This window comes from Aplidium turbinatum, chromosome 7 (assembly GCF_918807975.1).
Source record: "Aplidium turbinatum chromosome 7, kaAplTurb1.1, whole genome shotgun sequence".
NCBI lineage: Eukaryota > Metazoa > Chordata > Ascidiacea > Aplousobranchia > Polyclinidae > Aplidium > Aplidium turbinatum.
The window spans coordinates 27,576,906-27,595,168 of record NC_137478.1 but is presented as its reverse complement, the minus strand read 5'-3'; the positions used below and the strand labels follow the sequence as shown (position 1 = coordinate 27,595,168).

Sequence of the window (18,263 nt, the reverse complement as noted above, 5' to 3'; positions counted from 1 at the left end):
TTTGTTTGTTAGAAATAAGTTTTGAGCTAAATCGTTTTTCATCCTTCCCCTGTGTTCCTGGGTGCTCAACATATTCTGATCTAATCCCAGCAAGCAGGTCTTATGGATGAGTCGGAGAAAGCGTGCTTCCGATAGTTCTTCCTTCGGTCTGATCGTCTCCTCGCCCTGCAGTTTCCGGAGTGTCCTAAAAGTCATGACTTTATTTAGCGTCTGTTGTAACACACCCGACAACAGGAAATAAAAAACGAATATTCAATCAGAAAGTCGGTAGCCTAACGCCCATTTTGGCATGACATTAAATTTCTTGCTCATACACAGCCGCGTGCTCTTTAGCGGTGACCAACCGACGTCGTCTCGAGCAATGTGCAGGCACTCGCAACAGTAGACCCGGGCGCGAAATTTTTTTTCCCACGAGATTTTTGTCTCATTGATTCTGGTCACTCTAAAAGTAAGATTTTCCGAAAGTGTTTTGAGAGATTGGTTGATTCAGATTGCGAAATAACTATTTGCCAATGAAATTGTGCAATGATAATAAAATATAAGCTTTCCCTAACCCTACTTTTTTGAAAAGCTCTTGTGCACCGCAAAAATTAATTTAAAGAAAAAAAAAGTTTGACTACGACGGGAGTCGAACCCCCCGTTCTCCCGATCAGTAGGCAGAGGATGAAACCACTGAATCAACCGTGCCTACGAGAAAATGTCGCATTCACACGGTTTTAATACAAACTTTTACCAAAATATGTAAATGAGACAGAAATCTGGTGGGAAAAAAATTTTCGCGACCCGGGCCCCGGTCCCCTTCTTTGAAGGCCCCCCCCGACGTGAAAAAATGTGATTTTGTGTTATTATAATTATTTTCTCTCAGCTTTTGAAGTTTCTGCAAAATGCCTCCTTTTTCTTTCAAGGTTAATTTTTAGTCACAGGGTGGCTACTGAGCTTGGCGTAAATGCATTATCTTGAGCGCTATGCATCGGTGTACGCCTTCCGACGTACACCTGACCCACGCTGCAGCCGACGGCAATGTCTGTTTCCGGTTGTCTACTCTACTTATGACTTAAATTTGGTACTACTCATTACTTGAAATCGATCACTGGGTAGAGGCAATTATCGTAAAGTTTCTTGCCCAGAGAAACAACAGCAAGTGCGGGTGGCTGGAGTCGAACATGCAGGCTCTCGACTGCGAGCCAAACGGCAACGCGCTAACCACTCGGCCACTGCTGCCGACTTACTTTGTAAATTATTTTGTAAATTTACTTTTTGTACGCCCCCCCCCCCCGATCTAAAAGTGCTCCTTCAGGCCCCCAATCGGGTAAACTCGCCCCTGAGTAGACCTACTAAATACAGTGATTTGTGCTTTAACTAAATGACCACACATTATGCCTACGTTTCAGCTGTTAAGTTGGTTGGTTTTGAATCTTTATCCTCGGACCGGCAAAGCTTTGATTGGTTATTCCTGCTAATTACGCATACTTGTTGTAGAGGCTTTTGACGCAGGTACCGTTGTAACGGTCCAGGAGTGACCGCAGTCCAAGAATTACCAGGGTTGCCAAATATAATTAATTATTATTTTTATGAAAATAATTGTAACTTCTACCGCACAAAAAGTTACATTGACTATTTTAGGCATTAATTAATCTTAAATGAAAAGGTATGCATGTGTTTGAGAATAACTACTTAATTAAACTTAGTTGTAAAATTTTTGTTTTTGTATCACTTTCAGAAGCGCCGGGCAGCTCTGGTTATTTGTGATCTGACGTCATTTCTAGAGTGCTACGCTGCAGCAGCACGGTAACTCTTGGACCGCAGTAACTCCTGGACCGTTACACCGTTATCGAGATTGGCAGAGTGAAGTTTCCGATTGTTAAATTGTCACCAGGGAATTATTTCATCCACTAGTGGCCGCTGAATAGAGATGAGCCCTAAAATGCGTTGCTCAAGAGCCGAACCAGCACCGAGTGATCTTATTCAGGCGCTCAACCACTGAGCTAACGGAGCGGCTATAATTCATCAAAGTTATTTCTGGAGAGAATTCGTTACAGCTGCCTAATGTAACCTACAAATTTATTTGCAGTTTTTTGGGATATTTAGTGTTTGTTTGTTTGTTTATCTTTATCCTGCATTGCGGGAAAGCGGACTTGAGCGCTATGCATCGGTGTACGCCTTCCGACGTACACCTGACCCACGCTGCAGCCGACGGCAATGTCTGTTTCCGGTTGTGTAGGCTACTCTACTTATGACTTAAATTTGGTACTACCCATTACTCGAAATCGATCACTGGGTAGAGGCAATTATCGTAAAGTTTCTTGCCCAGAGAAACAACAGCAAGTGCGGGTGGCTGGAGTCGAACAAGCAGGCTCTCGACTACGAACCCAACGCGCTAACCACTCGGCAATTGCAGTGAGATGGTTTGCTGTGCTGTCACGGCGGTAGTTTACTTTAGTCTAACGGCCACCACGAAGAGAATTTTTAGACAAGTTGTTTCAATGGTTGTTTGTAAATCACCAGGAAAACCCACCTTTGGTGGCGGAAGATCTTTGACTTTGTTTTTCATCCATTTTCCTAACTTGGTTTGCGCGAAGAATTTATCCCAAACAATTTCCGACAAATTTGAATAAACGATTGGATCAAATGCGCTATTTATAGGCAGAAGCACAATGGCGGATACCGCGTATGCTCCCTCTGGTAACTTTTGACCTGAAATTTTTATAATAAACAACTCGATAATCACATGGGTAGCCTATTGGCGTTAGCAGGCTTTTTAACCAATTTTAATTTCTCCAACATAGGATAATGTCATTTCTTGACTGCAGTTTCTCTGTAGGTTAACCAAGATAACACACCATTTAGGTTTTAGACTAGCCAGGGCTTCCCAAACTTTTTTGCTCGCGACCCCTTTTCATCTCCTAAAATGTTTCGCGACCCCTTACGATTAAAATGAAGAACAGGGCGAAATATACATTTGTGATATTTATTGAAAAGCTTAAATTTAACGAAAACCAAAAACAATTGACCGTTTTCAGTTCAGTTTGTTTTTATTTATTTGTGACCAGAACAACGAAGCCTATGGGCAGCCTACTAGAAACAAAACAAAAAAGCAAACAGATTTATTCAGTGTGATGGGTGTGACTCACGCCATGGTGTGACTGCTTTCCAGTTTGCCACAAAGCAAGTCCAGCCATGGGTCAGCGTTTGTTAATGCAGGTCTCAAGGCGGTTTCAATGTTGTTTAAAAGTTTAAGCAATTTAAGCTGAAACGGTGGGCGAAGTGAGAACATTTCAGATAAATCATTTTGAAATTTTTGTTTCCAGATGTTCAATTTTTGATGAACGCATCAATTTTAGATTTCAATGCAAAATATTGATGCTTCTTCTTTGTTTTCTATTAATGTTTTCTAATTCGTTCAGTTTTTCAAGCAAATCTGACATTTGGCATAATTCCAAAAGCTAGGTGATATTGAGAAAATGGTTGACCAAGACTGAATTTTATTCTGTTGGAAAAATCAAAATTTCGGTTTTCAACGTTAATTGGCTAGCCGTTTTAAAGCTTTGACTTTTGAAAGCCACCTCACTTCACGATGCAGTAAAAGAGTTTTTAACTCCGATTCCATTTCACCTCATAAATTTTCAAAATGCGGATAGCCTATTGAGTGCGCGACTCTTAATGCAGTTAATAACTGTCATAGCAGCTCGCACAGAAGTGTATGCAGTACCTTGTGCAAATTGGTATACTCTCTGCGACCCCTGAAGTTCGTTACGTGACCCCTTGGGGGGTCGCGACCCCCAGTTTGGGAAGCCCTGGATACTGGATAGGGAAATATAGCGTTTACTATTTAGGCTTTAGGAAAACTTATAAAAACATGTGACTTGCAGCATGATTTATTGGATTGCGTAGGCTACGCTGGTAACCAGTGATGGGCATTATCGGCGATAAATTTTTATCGCTTATCGTTATCGCTTAATTATTTTTTCAGTTATCGTTTATCGTTATCGCCAAAGGCAATATTTGATTATCGCCGATAATTAATCACCGATAAATTTTATTTCGGATCAACACACAAGTGGAAAGAACATGAAAAGTAATATTTTTACTAGCCACCTAGTTCATGAAACTAAAATTAAAACCAGTTCTTCTTCAGTGCCTGAAGTGTGTGTGCACAGGTCGTTGTCATGGGAGGGGCACGCCCCCTGCAGCGACGGCCCTGACAACACAATAATTTTTAGAGTTGCAAATTGCAATGCAATGAAATGCATGCAACAAGTCTCTTGTTGTTTTGCTGCAATCGGCAATCGCGAGTGAATTTTACAATTAAAATGTAAGCGCACAGGCGGTACAGATTCCTTTGAAGCGAAGCGAAAGAAATTGGCAAGTGGTTTATGAAAGTGTCGCAATACGAGGCCGCTTTTACATCGGAAACATGGTCTTTCGCGCCACCATCACTGAAACAAGTCATTGCAGAATATGATATTGCTTGAAGCATTTGACATGCAGACCGACATCACACTTTTTGCATCTTGTAGTAGTTTTTGCATGACAAATGGCGCATCGAGTTGCGTGGTAAAATTATGCTAAATACAGTATAACCTTCCTCATTTACCTATGCTGCATAGCCGAGTGGTGAGAGCGCTGGAACGGCAATCGAAAGGGCAGGACACTGTCTTTCGCAGGACACTTAAAGGCATGCCTGAAGGTGTACATGAAGATTGGCTTCTTTGCCTTCCCGTCCACTTAATCTAAATCTGCAACCACCGGGCGTAAGCCTGGATACGACGACGATTTACCTATGCGAGATAGCCAACGCTCAATCAAATATTTTTATTCCCACTAATAATACAGTGCCTATATTGTAATTCTTATCTCAACAACTCAGCGTTCTGCCATTGCTTTAATGATGGTGTTCACGAAGAAAACAGAAAAATTTATCTGAATTCATCAGTAAATTATACGATAATTACGTTATTGTTCTTGAACAAACGCGACTAATTTGACAAGCTTGATGGATTTCACAGTATGCACATTTTTACTACCAATAACGCTTAAGATTAGGCTACTGATAAATTTTCAAGCATTTTGCGTTTTTTGGAATTTTTTCAATTATTGCTGACTTTGCTGTAAACAGCCCTTTTATGCAGAAAGCAAAATACAAAGTTTGGAATTTTTTATGGTATTTTCATTTGATTTAATTATTTTGCCTACTGCACGTAAGCGGCAGTGTAACTCAATTGATAAAAGCATCCAACTGGTATCTGAAAGGTATAATTATAAGCATGGCGGTTACCTCAGTGGTTTGATTCTGGATCAAGAGGTTGAAGATTCGATACCTACTGCCGCTGTTGCGATTCTATTCATGCATAACTTACAAAAAGTTTTGTCCCTTTACAGTACATTATGTTCGATTTTTCGTCATGTTTTTGAAAACAGTTCGTGCTGCATGGGGTGGGGCAGCGCTAATCAAGAAAAAAAATTATTGTTATCGGACATTATCGGCGATAATTTATCGTTTATCGTTATCGCTTAACTTTTTTTTGGTTTATCGTTTATCGTTATCGCTTTAGGCATTTTTCGTTTATCGATTATCGTTATCGCTTAACTGAAAAATGAATTATCGCGCCCAACACTGCTGGTAACCTAGTCCTAGACTACTGTTGAAATATCAACAAAATAAAAATTTGTTTTTCATTTGCAGCATCACTCTCCTTTCGTTCATACACAATTAGTTAGTTACAATTAGGCTACTAGTCCCTACTGAAACAAACCTTACAGAATGCCTTCTTGACTTGGTTGCTCTCAAGATCAAAAAAAGAAAGTTATCTAGATTATTACAAGGAGCAATGTAACGTCTCTATCACGGCTGGTCGAACAAGTCAAAAGCTTTACCTATCTGGGACACACAATAACTGAAAATGGCAGATGCGATACAGAAATATTGAGACGAATAGAAATAGCAAGAAACAACTTCGTAAAAATGAAAAAGACATTAACAACACGCAAAATTAACATCAACACTCGAAAACGAATTGCGAAATGCTATATATGGACTACACTACTCTACAATGCAGAAACATGGACACTGTCATCACAAATGGTTAAACGACTTGAGGCATTTGAAATGTGGATTTATAGAAGAATGCTTAAAATTTCATGGAAGGATAAAATCACAAACAAAGATGTACTGTCCAGAATACAAACCAACATGGAAGTTCTACAAACAATTAAATCAAGAAAATTGAAATATTTTGGCCACATGATTCGCAATAATTCTATTCAAACACAACTACTAGAAGGAAAAATGAACGGCAAACGAAATAGGGGCAGACCACCAAGAATTTGGACTAATGATATTGAAGACTGGTCAGGACTTAACTACAAAACTGCAAAAGAAAAAGCTCAAAACAGAGAAACTTGGCGTCTCATTGCCTCCAACCCTCGACGAGAGGAAGGAACTTAATGATGATGATGATGATCACGGATCCCAGACAGACTCTATTTCTTTCAAGACCAAAAAGAAAGATATCCGGAAAGGACAAATAAAATCAGCCAATCAGAAATGGAGGAGGAAATATGGATGGGGAATAAAATCCCTGATTGATGATGAGAAAAATGGCTGAGGAATAAAATGCAGAACTCGTTCAAACAAAAATGATTAACGTCTGATTAACTCAATAATATGGTAAAACAACAGTTTTGTGAAAATTTTTTAGTGTAGTCAAATTAAACAGAATTTTATCAGACAGTCTCAATAAAATCAATCAATTTATGAAACATTTAACAACCATGTAATATAAATGTTACCACATTGGTGACCTCCCAACGTAAGTTTGGTTGAAAATGAATAAAACTTAATTAACAATCTGCGCACCACTTTGGTGACACCCAAGAAAGAGTTCAAGAAAAATTCTCCCCAAAGCAGAAAGATTTGGAGAAAAAGCAGAAAGATCAGCTGTGAAAGATTTGGCAAGCAAGCTCTGCCACAATTTCTATTTCTAGCTTAAAAATGCACGAACTCATAAATCTTTTTAAAACATGTTAAGGTGCGTCTACACGACGACTGTTTTCTTGCTTAAGCTAGCCAAACTTCTTGTTTCTTTAAGTTAATCGCAGTTTGTGCCGCTTACTTTTAAGAAAATGGGCGAGTAAGCGAGCCGTCGAGAAAAAATACGCTCCAGAACGAAAAACTGGGCGCTTAAGTGAGTTCTCTTGCTTAGAAATGTTTTTTCCCGCCAAAATCTCAGGTCTCTTCTCAGCTCAGTATCCAGACAGGGCAGCGCGGTATCGTTAAAGGATTTCGTTAAGTTTTGATCCCAACTAGAGATGTAAAAAAACGGTTTTTTTTGTTTTTAAAAAAAACGAGCTCGTTTTTTTTGTTTTTTATCGTTTTTTTTGTTTTTTATTCGTTTTTTTTGTTTTTTTTGTTTTTTTTACCTATTTTTTTATTAAATGTCACAATATGCAGCAATTAGGGTAAACTCATTGCAATAGCGTCTCTTTCAACAAAAAAATAGTCTCATAACTCGTATAACATCTTTCAAATGAGACAATATGTCTCTCAAGTCTCAACACACGAGCCATAAAGGTTTCTCATCGTCTCAAATAGTAACACAGTGTCCTATGGTTGGCACATCTCAAGTATTGTCTGTAATTTGGTTCAGCCAGTTGTTAAATGCAGTACCACACTCGTGTACAGTTTCGAAGCCACCTGGGATTTTGGTTAATGGGCATGTTACGTTAGGACCAGGTGGTCAGGGTCCTGTTTCTCTACTTCACAAAGGCACTTTTCACCAGCACACCACACCATTACCAGTACAACGTCAAGAGATTGTTCCAGTTGATGTGCATTTGGTGCAAACGTGATGAAAATCACACAAGCGGTTCTCGAGTTATAAGTGAAATAACCTTAGCCACTAAGTGGCTTTATAGATAAGGAGCAATAGAAAAACGGCCATATCTCAAGAACCGCTCAACATATTTACATAAGTTTTAGCTCTACCCCCATGTTTTATGGGGTGGGCTATCTGTTTATGAATATTAAAACAAGTTTTGGCTACTACTTTTTGAGCTAAAAAGAAATTAACCTCTTGTCGTTACGCACCAATAAAACCATGGTGCGTAAATTAAAAAAAAAAATAATTGGGTAGAAGAAAGATTGATGACAAGTTTGGCAAAAGCAGTGTAGTGCTAAAGTCCCAACTTTTAGCCCAAATCACATTTAAATGTAGTGAAAGATGGAAACGTTTTGATGTTTTTTTATTTTTCCTGAAGAGATTCAATAATCCTTTGTGACGTCATAGTCATGTTTGTTTTCCCTTAATCACACCATTGTGCTGTCATAGACATGTTTAAAAGAAGTATGGTTATTGGTTGCACTTAATCCATCCAATTTGAACTAGTTTGCAGAACTTTGAGACTTTAGCACTTTTTTTGTTTTTGCCTAACTTTTCGTCAATCTTTCCTCTGCCCAATAAAAAAAATTAAAGTTTGCATCATGGTTTTATTGGTGCGTAACGACAAGAGGTCAATTTCTTTTTATCTCAAAAAACAGTAGGCCTAGTTCTCAAATAAAATAAGTTTTCATCTTTGATGTTTGTTTTGTATCTTTATCCTGCATTGTGGGAATATGGGTAAAACTTTATTCTTGTCAGGAAAAGCATTATAAAGCATTTATTCACTAGATGTGAACACTGAGCACTGAGCAGTGCTGAAAAACTCCACTTTAAAGGAAAAATTTCTTCATTCAAGGTTGGTAGAATGGTAGTTACTAGCAATAGTCAACATGGGTGGTGGGCATTTGAAAGGAACATTAACCTAAACCTTTTCTGACAAATGCACTAACTTTTGACAGCTAAAAATATCAGTGATAAGGTCTCTTGCATTATATGTCCCAAATAATCTGCAAGAAGCATCAATGACGAAGTGTCCAATCCAAGATCTTACAACACACGAAAAGAATACTTCTGTTTCAACATTTATAAAGCATATACATCGTTGGCAAGCTATCAGTTACAAAACATGTTTAAACAAGCTATTGGCAATAGCTTGCATTAGTAAATTACCACGTCCACAAACAAGGTAAATGTGTGTACTGAATACTGCCACCTTGTTTTGTCAAAATTTCGTCAACCCATTGAGTGTGTACAAGAATAACCAGTACCACAGTATACTAACATCATAGGCTAACTTCCATAAAAGGAAAAAGAAATTAACTCATCTACATTATGTCATGTATCAAATTTCATTAATTCAATGTTTGTCAGGTCTACTGCCACAAACATGCCAGAGAATGAAGAAGAAAGCGAAACAACATAGGTCCTCATAGGACTATGCAAGAACATATGCTGCCAAACACAAACACTTAGGAATTTCAGCACACCAATAAAACTATTTTTAGTAATTTAATGTTTTTCAAGAGCACTATAATGAAACTAAGCTGTAAATTGCAAAAAAATTGCAACTTTTTCAGAAAAATATGAAAAAAAACAAAAAAAAACAAAAAACGAGTGTTTTTTTTGGCTCAAGTTTTTTTTGAAAAAAAACACGTTTTTTTTTAAAAAAAACGGTTCGTTTTTTTTGCATTTACATCTCTAATCCCAACCCGTTCTTATTAATGTTGCGGGCTGAACTGGCGGTGACCGTACTCGAAATAGCCCATAGAAAGCACAATATTTTCCAATTTCAAATCCAAAACAGGATCTCAGCAGAAAACCATTGCCATTGTACACTGGGTAATAAAAATAGCGGAGGAATGATCTTGCTGGTTGTTACCAGTCACCCACGCTGACACGAAATTATGTTTCCAACATTTCAACCTCACTGAGGTGTCTGAATGCTTCAATAAGCAGTAAATTGCGGGTTTGCATCCTTCGCTTTTTGCAGCATATTTTTACACAACTTCTGGGAAGCCATGACTGAAAGACTGCAACAACTTGAACAACTTCAAATGGTTAAAGAACAGTCAGTTGCTTGGTCTACTCTGCTGTACTTTAGCGCGAACTGCTATGCTTTGGCGGGAACTTTTTAAAACGTGACGTCATTGGGGATTAGATACTCACGTGACCGCGATTCAAGCGAGCAAAATCTTCGTCGAGGTTGCCAGTGTAGACAAAACGAGCTTAATCACTAGCTTAAGCAAGAATTTCTAAGCAAGAACACTTTCTCGTGTAGACGCACCTTTAGGCCTACACTTCGCCTTTGGACGAGCCCCCAGTGTAGGGTTTTGCCTAACTTACTGTCGTAATTTGTTTATAAAAATAAAAAGGATATATTAAAAGAATATTGAGAGACTCTAAGTCTCTAATTAAAAAAGGATAATTAAAAGGATAATTTAGGCTTCTGGCTGTCTAGTCTAGGGGTATGACTTCCTACAAAAAAGCAAACGAACTAAATAGAATTAATCATTTTTTATTAAATCAAAGTTACAAATTTGCTATTCGGGAATTGAAAAATAGCTCTAATCAATATAATTTATTGCGACCGGTGTCAGAAGAGCGACATTCCCCACTCGTTAATTTAACCTTCTCGTTCTAAAGTTCAGTCCGTTCGCTTGCAAGTCTATTTTCGAATGGCTGTCTTTTTCAATTCCCCGCTTACTTCATAATATACCGGTAGAGCCTTTTCATCAATAACAGCTATCGTAAGAATCAAGGGAAAAGCTATACCGGTTTCATAGTTATGTCGCATTAGAAATACAGATGTGTTGAGCTAGATTCTGTGTGAGTAGCGTTTGTTAACAGGAAGCTTGACTTATGTTCTGTGAGAACGTTAGGTTTTGAATTTGCAGCATTGAAATGCATTTTGCAATAATGATAAATTTCGGTCAAATGTTAAAATATAAATTTGTTAGTTAAAAACATGGTACATGTTACAATATCATGTTACCACAACTTTTCAAGCTCTTATTTGTAAAAAAACTAGGATCAGTTTGTACCCTTAACATTTTGTCATTTATCGTCCAACCAATGGATTTGTTAACTAATGCGAACGGATAGTTACTATCAATCTCTTTGTTTTTACTTTGTATGTGTGATTGTAATATGGATGATCTTGAGTCTGATGCAAATACAAATAAATAAATAAACCTCAGAAAGTGAAAGGTTAGCCCAACAGACCTACCTCCAGTACTTATGAATGCCATCACACAAATCGGTATCCAGCAGAAGAAGTTGACGAACATTATCTGGGATATCTTTCTTTGAAGAATTTTATTGGATTCCTCATCGCTCGCCATACCTGATCGACGAGTGTTTTCCACTGTTATTCTGCAAAACAATGTTGTGGTATGATATTTGTTGGTCCGGTAAAAGCAACCTTTTGTCGCATTCAGGATTACCTTAAGCTCTGCGGCTAAAGAATTAGGTCTGCATGCCATTAACCAGGTAAGTGAGTACGACGAGATTACTTTTGACAGGGAAATCCAGAAGATAGACCTGCTTCTGACCCGAACTCGAGATGATTTTAATAGATCAAAACCTTTCAAAGAGTCCGTAACTTGGCGAAACCGCCGCATTTTCGTTGGATAAAATGCATTTTTCCTAGAAGTGGCTTAATTTGGGGCCCGCGAGGATCACATTGGTACCGGCCAAAGTTATCCTCAACGGCCTTGCTCATTATTATTGCTCTGGTTTTTCGTTAGTACAACGTATCATTTTTGTCTACCGAGTACAAACGTCTAATTTGCTTGCTGGCGTGGCGTTCCAACCAAATTAGCGCCATTATAGGGGAGAGTGGGGTTGGTTGAATCATTTTAAGGTTTTATTCCTGTCACGATTTCTTTCTATCTCTTACCAGGAAAAAGACTTGGAAAGGTTCAATGACGTAGTTTAATGGGTCAAACCGAAAAGCAGTCAATTAAATGTCGAATAATTCTACTAGTGAAATGATAATCTGACTTCTTGAACAACTTTAACGAACGGCTTCTCAAATAACTCTAAATTCGAACACAATTTATATCAGCACCAATTCTCATCTACTTGTATTCAATTACTTCAAGTCTCAATCACCAATAATTTCTGCATCAACTACCAATCCACAACTCATAACACAACTCTCATAACCAACTCAATAATAATCATCACAATAATCCATTACGCAAATTACACCACTATTTATAAAAGGTTTGTTCGGTCTAGTAACTTCGAGAAGGTTACGTAGTGTTGCATCACACGAACTCATCGTCGGTCACGTAGCATTGAGCGGCATAAACAAGCAAGTTTAAAGAAGTCTAAAGAATTTCACGTAGGGCCGAAGGTTGTAGAAAACACGTTACATAATACAGATTTCGTCATCAGAGGTTACTTTAGGTCAATACCCGATAATAACACATCGCTCAAAATTCCATAATGAAAACAGCACATTCTGTCAAGACGCAAAGCAGCCCGACGCGAGGCCTTACACATTGATTGTGACAATTCCGCTTGTGGGCGCCACAGACTACAGATCATGGTAAAAATTGGTCTGCTGATACTTGGACATACACTCTACTAGATGAAAACGGTTTCATGTAGATACTACAAAGCAGTTAAAATTGATGCAAATTTCAAAAAAGGTACTACTTTTTGAGACAACGGGGTTGGTTGAATCACATGGTGGGGTTAGTTGAATCATTCATAAAATCATTTTAAAAAATTCCTTGTTGTGTTGTATAACATAACACATTATTTCGAATAACTACAAACTAACTTAATGGCAAAATATTTATAGCATTCCACAAAAACAAGCAAAACAGTTTAACATATTTTGTGCAGATAAACAGCCCATCTGTACAGAGCTCATGAGCCAACTACGATACATTTCACCCAAGCTTCTCTGTCAACACTGTTATTGTAATTTTCTCCACATTGGTTGCATAGCCATGCTCTTCCATCTGCAGTAGCTGCTGAACCTCTTTTTCCTTTTTCTTTTGATTGAATCTTGCTCTTCTTTTGAGGCTTCTCAGCACTCCTATGCTCAATTGCTTCTTTTTCTGGCGTGCCCGTCAGTATCGCACACTTGAGGCGTTTTCTTCCTCCATTTCTTTTACCTGTTTTGACAGGGGCCTGGGGAACGCACGCATCATTTCAGGGCTGAATGGCATTGAATTAACTCCAGGACTTGTCAATGCGAGTCTTTTCTGACATGAACGAGAAGTTGAAGGTGTATTGACCGGTTCCTCATCGCTTATGGTGGCCAACAGGCCTTGCACCTCAAAAATTGAGCTTTCGTTCGAGGCTGGTGGCTCATCAGCAACGCCAATGCTCTGTGACATCACAGGCGTTTGAATATGATCACATTGGTTAGTGTTAGTGGATTCATTTGGCAGATTATTTGACACATCTCTGATTAATGATTTCATCAGGTTAAAATATAACGGGGTTGGTTGAATCACGTGATGCAACCAACCCCACCAAGATATCACAGAAAATAAGAGTAAAAGCTTTTTACACTGAGTTTGAACTTGGCCGTCATTACTGATTTCTTAACACGTAGCTAACTGGCTACAAAAATAACTTCCACCTTCTCATCTGCACACTATCTAACTAACGCTAAACGAAAAATACTAACAACACTGAAATGTTACAAACAGCTATAAAATATGGGGGTACTCAAAAACACCAACTAAACATCAACTTCGAAACTCGTGCGTTCCAGCATGCCGAAATGATGGCCATGCCTTGCGAAAAAAGTCATCTGATTCGGTTCAATGATTTTAGTCTCAGCGCAGTCGACCGTGATTCAACCAACCCCGATTCAACCAACCCCACTCTCCCCTACTCTTTATCTCAATTAAATTCTTGCGTTCTTTTCTCAGTATAAATTGCGTGGCGTTAAACATCACTTTAGGTGAATCTACTACTGCAGTGCAATCGACTACAATATTTCACTTCGATTTATTTTGCCTGTCTTTGTTTTATTCTGTCTTTTGTTAAATACAAGTTTAGTAAAAATACAACAATGATGAAGCCAGAAGCACCTTTAAGTTCCGTTTAATGAAACCAATTTTGAGATATTATTTTGCGTGAAATGGGTTATATCGTTACGATGTTAAATGACTAATTTTGATTTATAGATTGCAAAGTTACTTTTTGGCTCGTTTAATTGATTTAGCTCCGGTTTAACTTTAGTTCTCCTTTGATTGAAATTCAGCAGTTTGCTGGTCACTGTTTGGCAAAAAAAATAAATTTTAATTTGGCAACTCTGGCCATCAAAAGCATTTTTGTCTGGTTTCAGGTTTAATATTTTTATTGTCCAAAAATCACAGAAGACTGAACGAGGAGAAGTATGATTACAACGTAATCGATAACGTCATCAAAACAATAATAGTATTTTCAAAATTAGAAAAAAATCTAAATAATTTAATGATAGGCGGATATTTTGTAGCACCAGTCGAAGACGTTTATTAACCGCACCTCAAGCTTCATGCTCGTGAGCGGTTTCAAACCGACATTTTTTAACGTCGTACAAGGCTTTCACAACTCTGTTATGCCGCCACTATAGCCAATCAAAAAAATTGATAATTTGTCTCAAATTGAAATATTTTTTTCAACCTTTTGTTTCAATTCGTGCAACTTAAATGTAGCTTACCTGTAAATTGTGATGTAGGCTCCCAGCATGTAGATGAAGGCGACAAATGCAAACGTGACAATAAACAGAGAAAATCCCCAAGATCGGTCTGCAGCAGGATCAGGAAAAATTCGAGGAAGACACACTCCATGAGCCGAATAATAACCCAAATATAAGTTTGGTACATAAGTGTCGTTTAGTCGCGAAATTATCTCTATCATATTATTCCAAGTAAGTGACCTGAAAACATACAAACGTCTACACATGCTTAGTTACACGCAGCACAGTCTATTTACAATCACGTAACCAAACAAAGATGATGAACTTCTTTATGAAGTAGCCTATGCCTTATACGTATAAAATCGCGATTGAGGCATCCGTAATCACACTATTTGTCATTATTACTGATTCAATTATTATGACGTCATGCACACCACAAAGGAAGTGGGGTGGACTTCATAACTTATAGCCTCTTTTTGGCTACGTACTGCGTGTTTAAATTGACAATATACACATAGCCTACTTTGAAAAAATATCTGTATTTTACCATTTTACCCAGCGTTTATTAGTCATAGAGTTTTTATCAATCGTTGGTTTGTTTGAACGGCTATCATCTGTTTAGCTGTAGCTACTCAGAATACAGGATACAGGATATGACTAACAACCGACATTTTCGGTTCGAGAGTGTAGTGTTTTCAAACTTTGTTGAGCCACGGAACACTTTATGCATTAAAATAATCTTACGGAACACATAACGAAATTTTTAAAATGGTTATTTACTTTCAGCTTTCTCAGTGCGATATCTGAGCCTGGTTGGATAAGCACAAAGTTGATATTTGGGCAAGAACTGCAAAAAGATAAACGCGAAGGACAGAGGTTTAATTTTCAATCGGTGTTCCATGGAACACGAGTCAAACTAATAAATTTCTTGCGAAACATCTGAAGATCTTTTGCGAAACACTAGTGTGCCGCGAAGCACCGGTTTGTAAATCACTGCGATAGTAACTTTGGGCAATGAAGAAAATAAACATGTTTACTACTATAGCGTAACGTGTTTAAATAGAAAGCTTCTTTGCGAATATCAATTTCTTTAAGCAGCTGAATCACACCAATTCGTGATAGCCTGCTATATATCCTACTTAGAAACCGAGATCCCGGGATTTATCGATTTTTTGTTTATGCCGCTTTTTAGGTTCATGCACACAAATCCCAGATATTTTCAAATGGTAATCTACAGAACCTTTACGATATCCTCCTGAGTATTTCGTTAATATCAGTTAACGCAAAACGAGCTTTTTATACCGTGCTATTTGCTACTAAATTTATTCTTTTACGGACATGACGAATCTGTAAATGCTTTGAGTTTTTACGCAGTTACTCCATTAAAAATTAAAAAACGAGCTTAGATGTATTTTCGTTTTGCTGTTCTTGTCTTTTAGCAGCCATTCACCGTATATCATTGAGAGTGTGTACGCTGGCCAATCTAATAATCCTGTTTTTTTGGTAGGCCTATCTCTGGAGCAAAATAGATTTTTTCGTTTTTATGAAAATCCTGAAATTTAGGAGCCCAGTGCTTTCCGACCTTTCTCAGTGGATGGCCTACTTATTGTTAGGCGTCAGCCTTCGTTACACGATTATTCGTATTTACTTACCCATATAAATTGTTGGTAAACGTAGTACTGGCATCACCTTGAAGGGACCATAATGAGGTTACCAACGTTTCGACTGTTTTCCTGTTTGCCAGCATCAGAAGCTGGTTATCTTTGTACCTAGGAGAATAACAAATTGTTGATAAGGATACTTTTACATCAGTTATAAAACCTAACACTTTAAGCTTTCCCAGTCCGAGGATAAAAATTCAATCAATCACAAAATTAAAAAAATAGATGTTACTACCACAGTGCTGATGTTATTTTTGAACCAAAAAGAACAACAAATCGTTTATAAGGATAATTTTACATTAGTTGGGAAACGGTCAAGCTTAACACATTAGGCAACGTTGAAAGTAGTTGTTGTTGTTACCATAATTGTGATATAAAATAATCACGCTGAGATTCAGCCAAAGGAACTGCAGCTACGACAATTGAAATAGTCCAAGCAAAGCCTATTGCCAGAAAGATGTGTTTTCGATGTAGCTTCGCAGTGAACGGTCTAAACACAAAAAAGTTTACCATAAGTTTGCTATACTGTAAGTTTGAGAAGAAACTTTTAACTGGCTTAGATTTTTTTTTGTGATATTGGCGAAACTAATTTTGAAATGCAAAATATCTTTTCAGTTTTCACTCTAAAAGTCAGTTTAATAATAATCTTAAGTTTGCAAGCAAGTTTGGTATTTTAGATTATTTTTATGCTAGTTTTGAAAGCAAATAATGACAAATATCAATGATAAAAGCAGGTAAATGTTAAAACAGTGAAAGTGGGTTTTCAGCTATATATTTTTTAACTGAAAGACAATAATTTAATGTTTTTGTTCCCAGTCGTCATCATATACAAGTAGCCGCTTAACAGCGCTGTTCCATAAATTGAAAACAAAGTGACTTGCCATTTACACAGGGTTGCAAAAGCATCAGAAGAATATTTGAACTGTTTCGTTGATTTCATATCAAACTAAATTGTTCCAAAATAAATTTTTGTTTTAACTTGAACTATGTCTTTTTGAACAGCCCTAACGGTTGACTCTGTAAAAGCTTACTTCACTTAGATTTGGCCACATCATGCTCTTTGACTTTAGTCCTATACTGAAGTGAAATGACCTTAGAACATGACGACAATACTTTAAGAGCCATAAACATATTTCAATACTACCAAATTTGCATAAAATTGGAGCATATGCTTTCGCGGTGGACTGAGATATGCATGAAACGAGTCAGCTCTGACGCTTTTACCTTTTAACTCTTTCTGGACCTAATTTAGTACGTATAGCTTATTGTTTTTTTCTCCGTCATGGTCAGCAATGAAAACAAACTTAACTGAACCTGACAGACCACATAGAATAGACTAAATGTAAGTAGCCTAGTCTATGAGTGGAAAATATTTTCTTTGTCTCCCTGTGCGTCTATTCAAAATTCCATGTTAACAGAGTTACTTTTTAATTATCCCTTTTCCTTCCCATTTTAATTTTTTATTGAAGCTATATAGAAGCGTCAAAATTGTCACAGGACAGCACTGGTAGGCTAATGTCAACGTTTAGTATCAAAAAAAGTACGTATCAATCTCCACTCACTTTACTGAGATGAACAACCGCATTGTAGTCATGATCAAAAGAGTTAAAATTTGGCACATTATGCTGATTACTGCTAGACAGCCCATAGCAACACAATACGAACTCGACCTCCATTGAATGTCTTTACGGCAGTAAATTCCTCTGTAAACTTCATTCGCAATTACAAGAAAAACAAGGTATATCTGAAATATTCAAATGTATTTAATGGCAAAAATCTTCACGAAAAGGTCACGGCTTTAATGGAAAGGTTTAAAGTTTGTGTCATGTAAGTTTCCAATTTTCGACAGAAGTCATTGAGAAACAAACAACTTTACGCAGTTTAACACTAAGCACTTTATAATTTATGAGAAGACATTTTCATGTCAAATATAATTCAAACATTTCGAAGGATCAAAACTATCTGTAGCCTATAAAAATTAGTTGGTAGACGAGTGAGGTTCAATACATTGTTGGTCATAGGCCTACGAGAGACATTTTAAAAAGTGGTACAGAATCTGTTTGGTGCTGATCA

The 18,263-nt window shown here is 37.5% G+C and overlaps 1 protein-coding gene across 2 annotated transcripts; it reads right to left on the bottom strand.

Moving 5' to 3' along the window:
* Positions 1 to 14: 14 nt before the first annotated feature.
* LOC145774280 (uncharacterized) lies at positions 15 to 17,848 on the bottom strand. Of its 2 annotated transcripts, XM_082585481.1 has the most exons (7): positions 17,753 to 17,848; positions 16,552 to 16,680; positions 16,182 to 16,298; positions 14,551 to 14,769; positions 11,104 to 11,249; positions 2,516 to 2,694; positions 15 to 184 (listed from the first exon to the last, which is right to left on the bottom strand). In XM_082585481.1, exons 1-7 carry the CDS (start codon positions 17,836 to 17,838, stop codon positions 101 to 103), a joined length of 960 nt encoding a protein of 319 aa, XP_082441607.1. In that variant the 5' UTR covers positions 17,839 to 17,848; the 3' UTR covers positions 15 to 100. The 2 variants fall into 2 exon arrangements, with proteins under 2 accessions (XP_082441607.1, XP_082441608.1); XM_082585482.1 differs by lacking the exon at positions 2,516 to 2,694.
* Between the last annotated feature and the right edge of the window lie 415 nt (positions 17,849 to 18,263).

Coding starts and splice junctions, on each gene's coding strand:
- LOC145774280 (XM_082585481.1), bottom strand. CDS start 17,838: ATGGGCTGTCTAGCAGTAATCAGCATAATGTGCCAAATTTTAACTCTT. Junction 16,681..17,752: donor CGGTTGTTCATCTCAGTAAA/GTGAGTGGAGAT, acceptor TTTTGTGTTTAG/ACCGTTCACTGCGAAGCTAC. Junction 2,695..11,103: donor GGCATTCATAAGTACTGGAG/GTAGGTCTGTTG, acceptor TAAAAATTTCAG/GTCAAAAGTTACCAGAGGGA.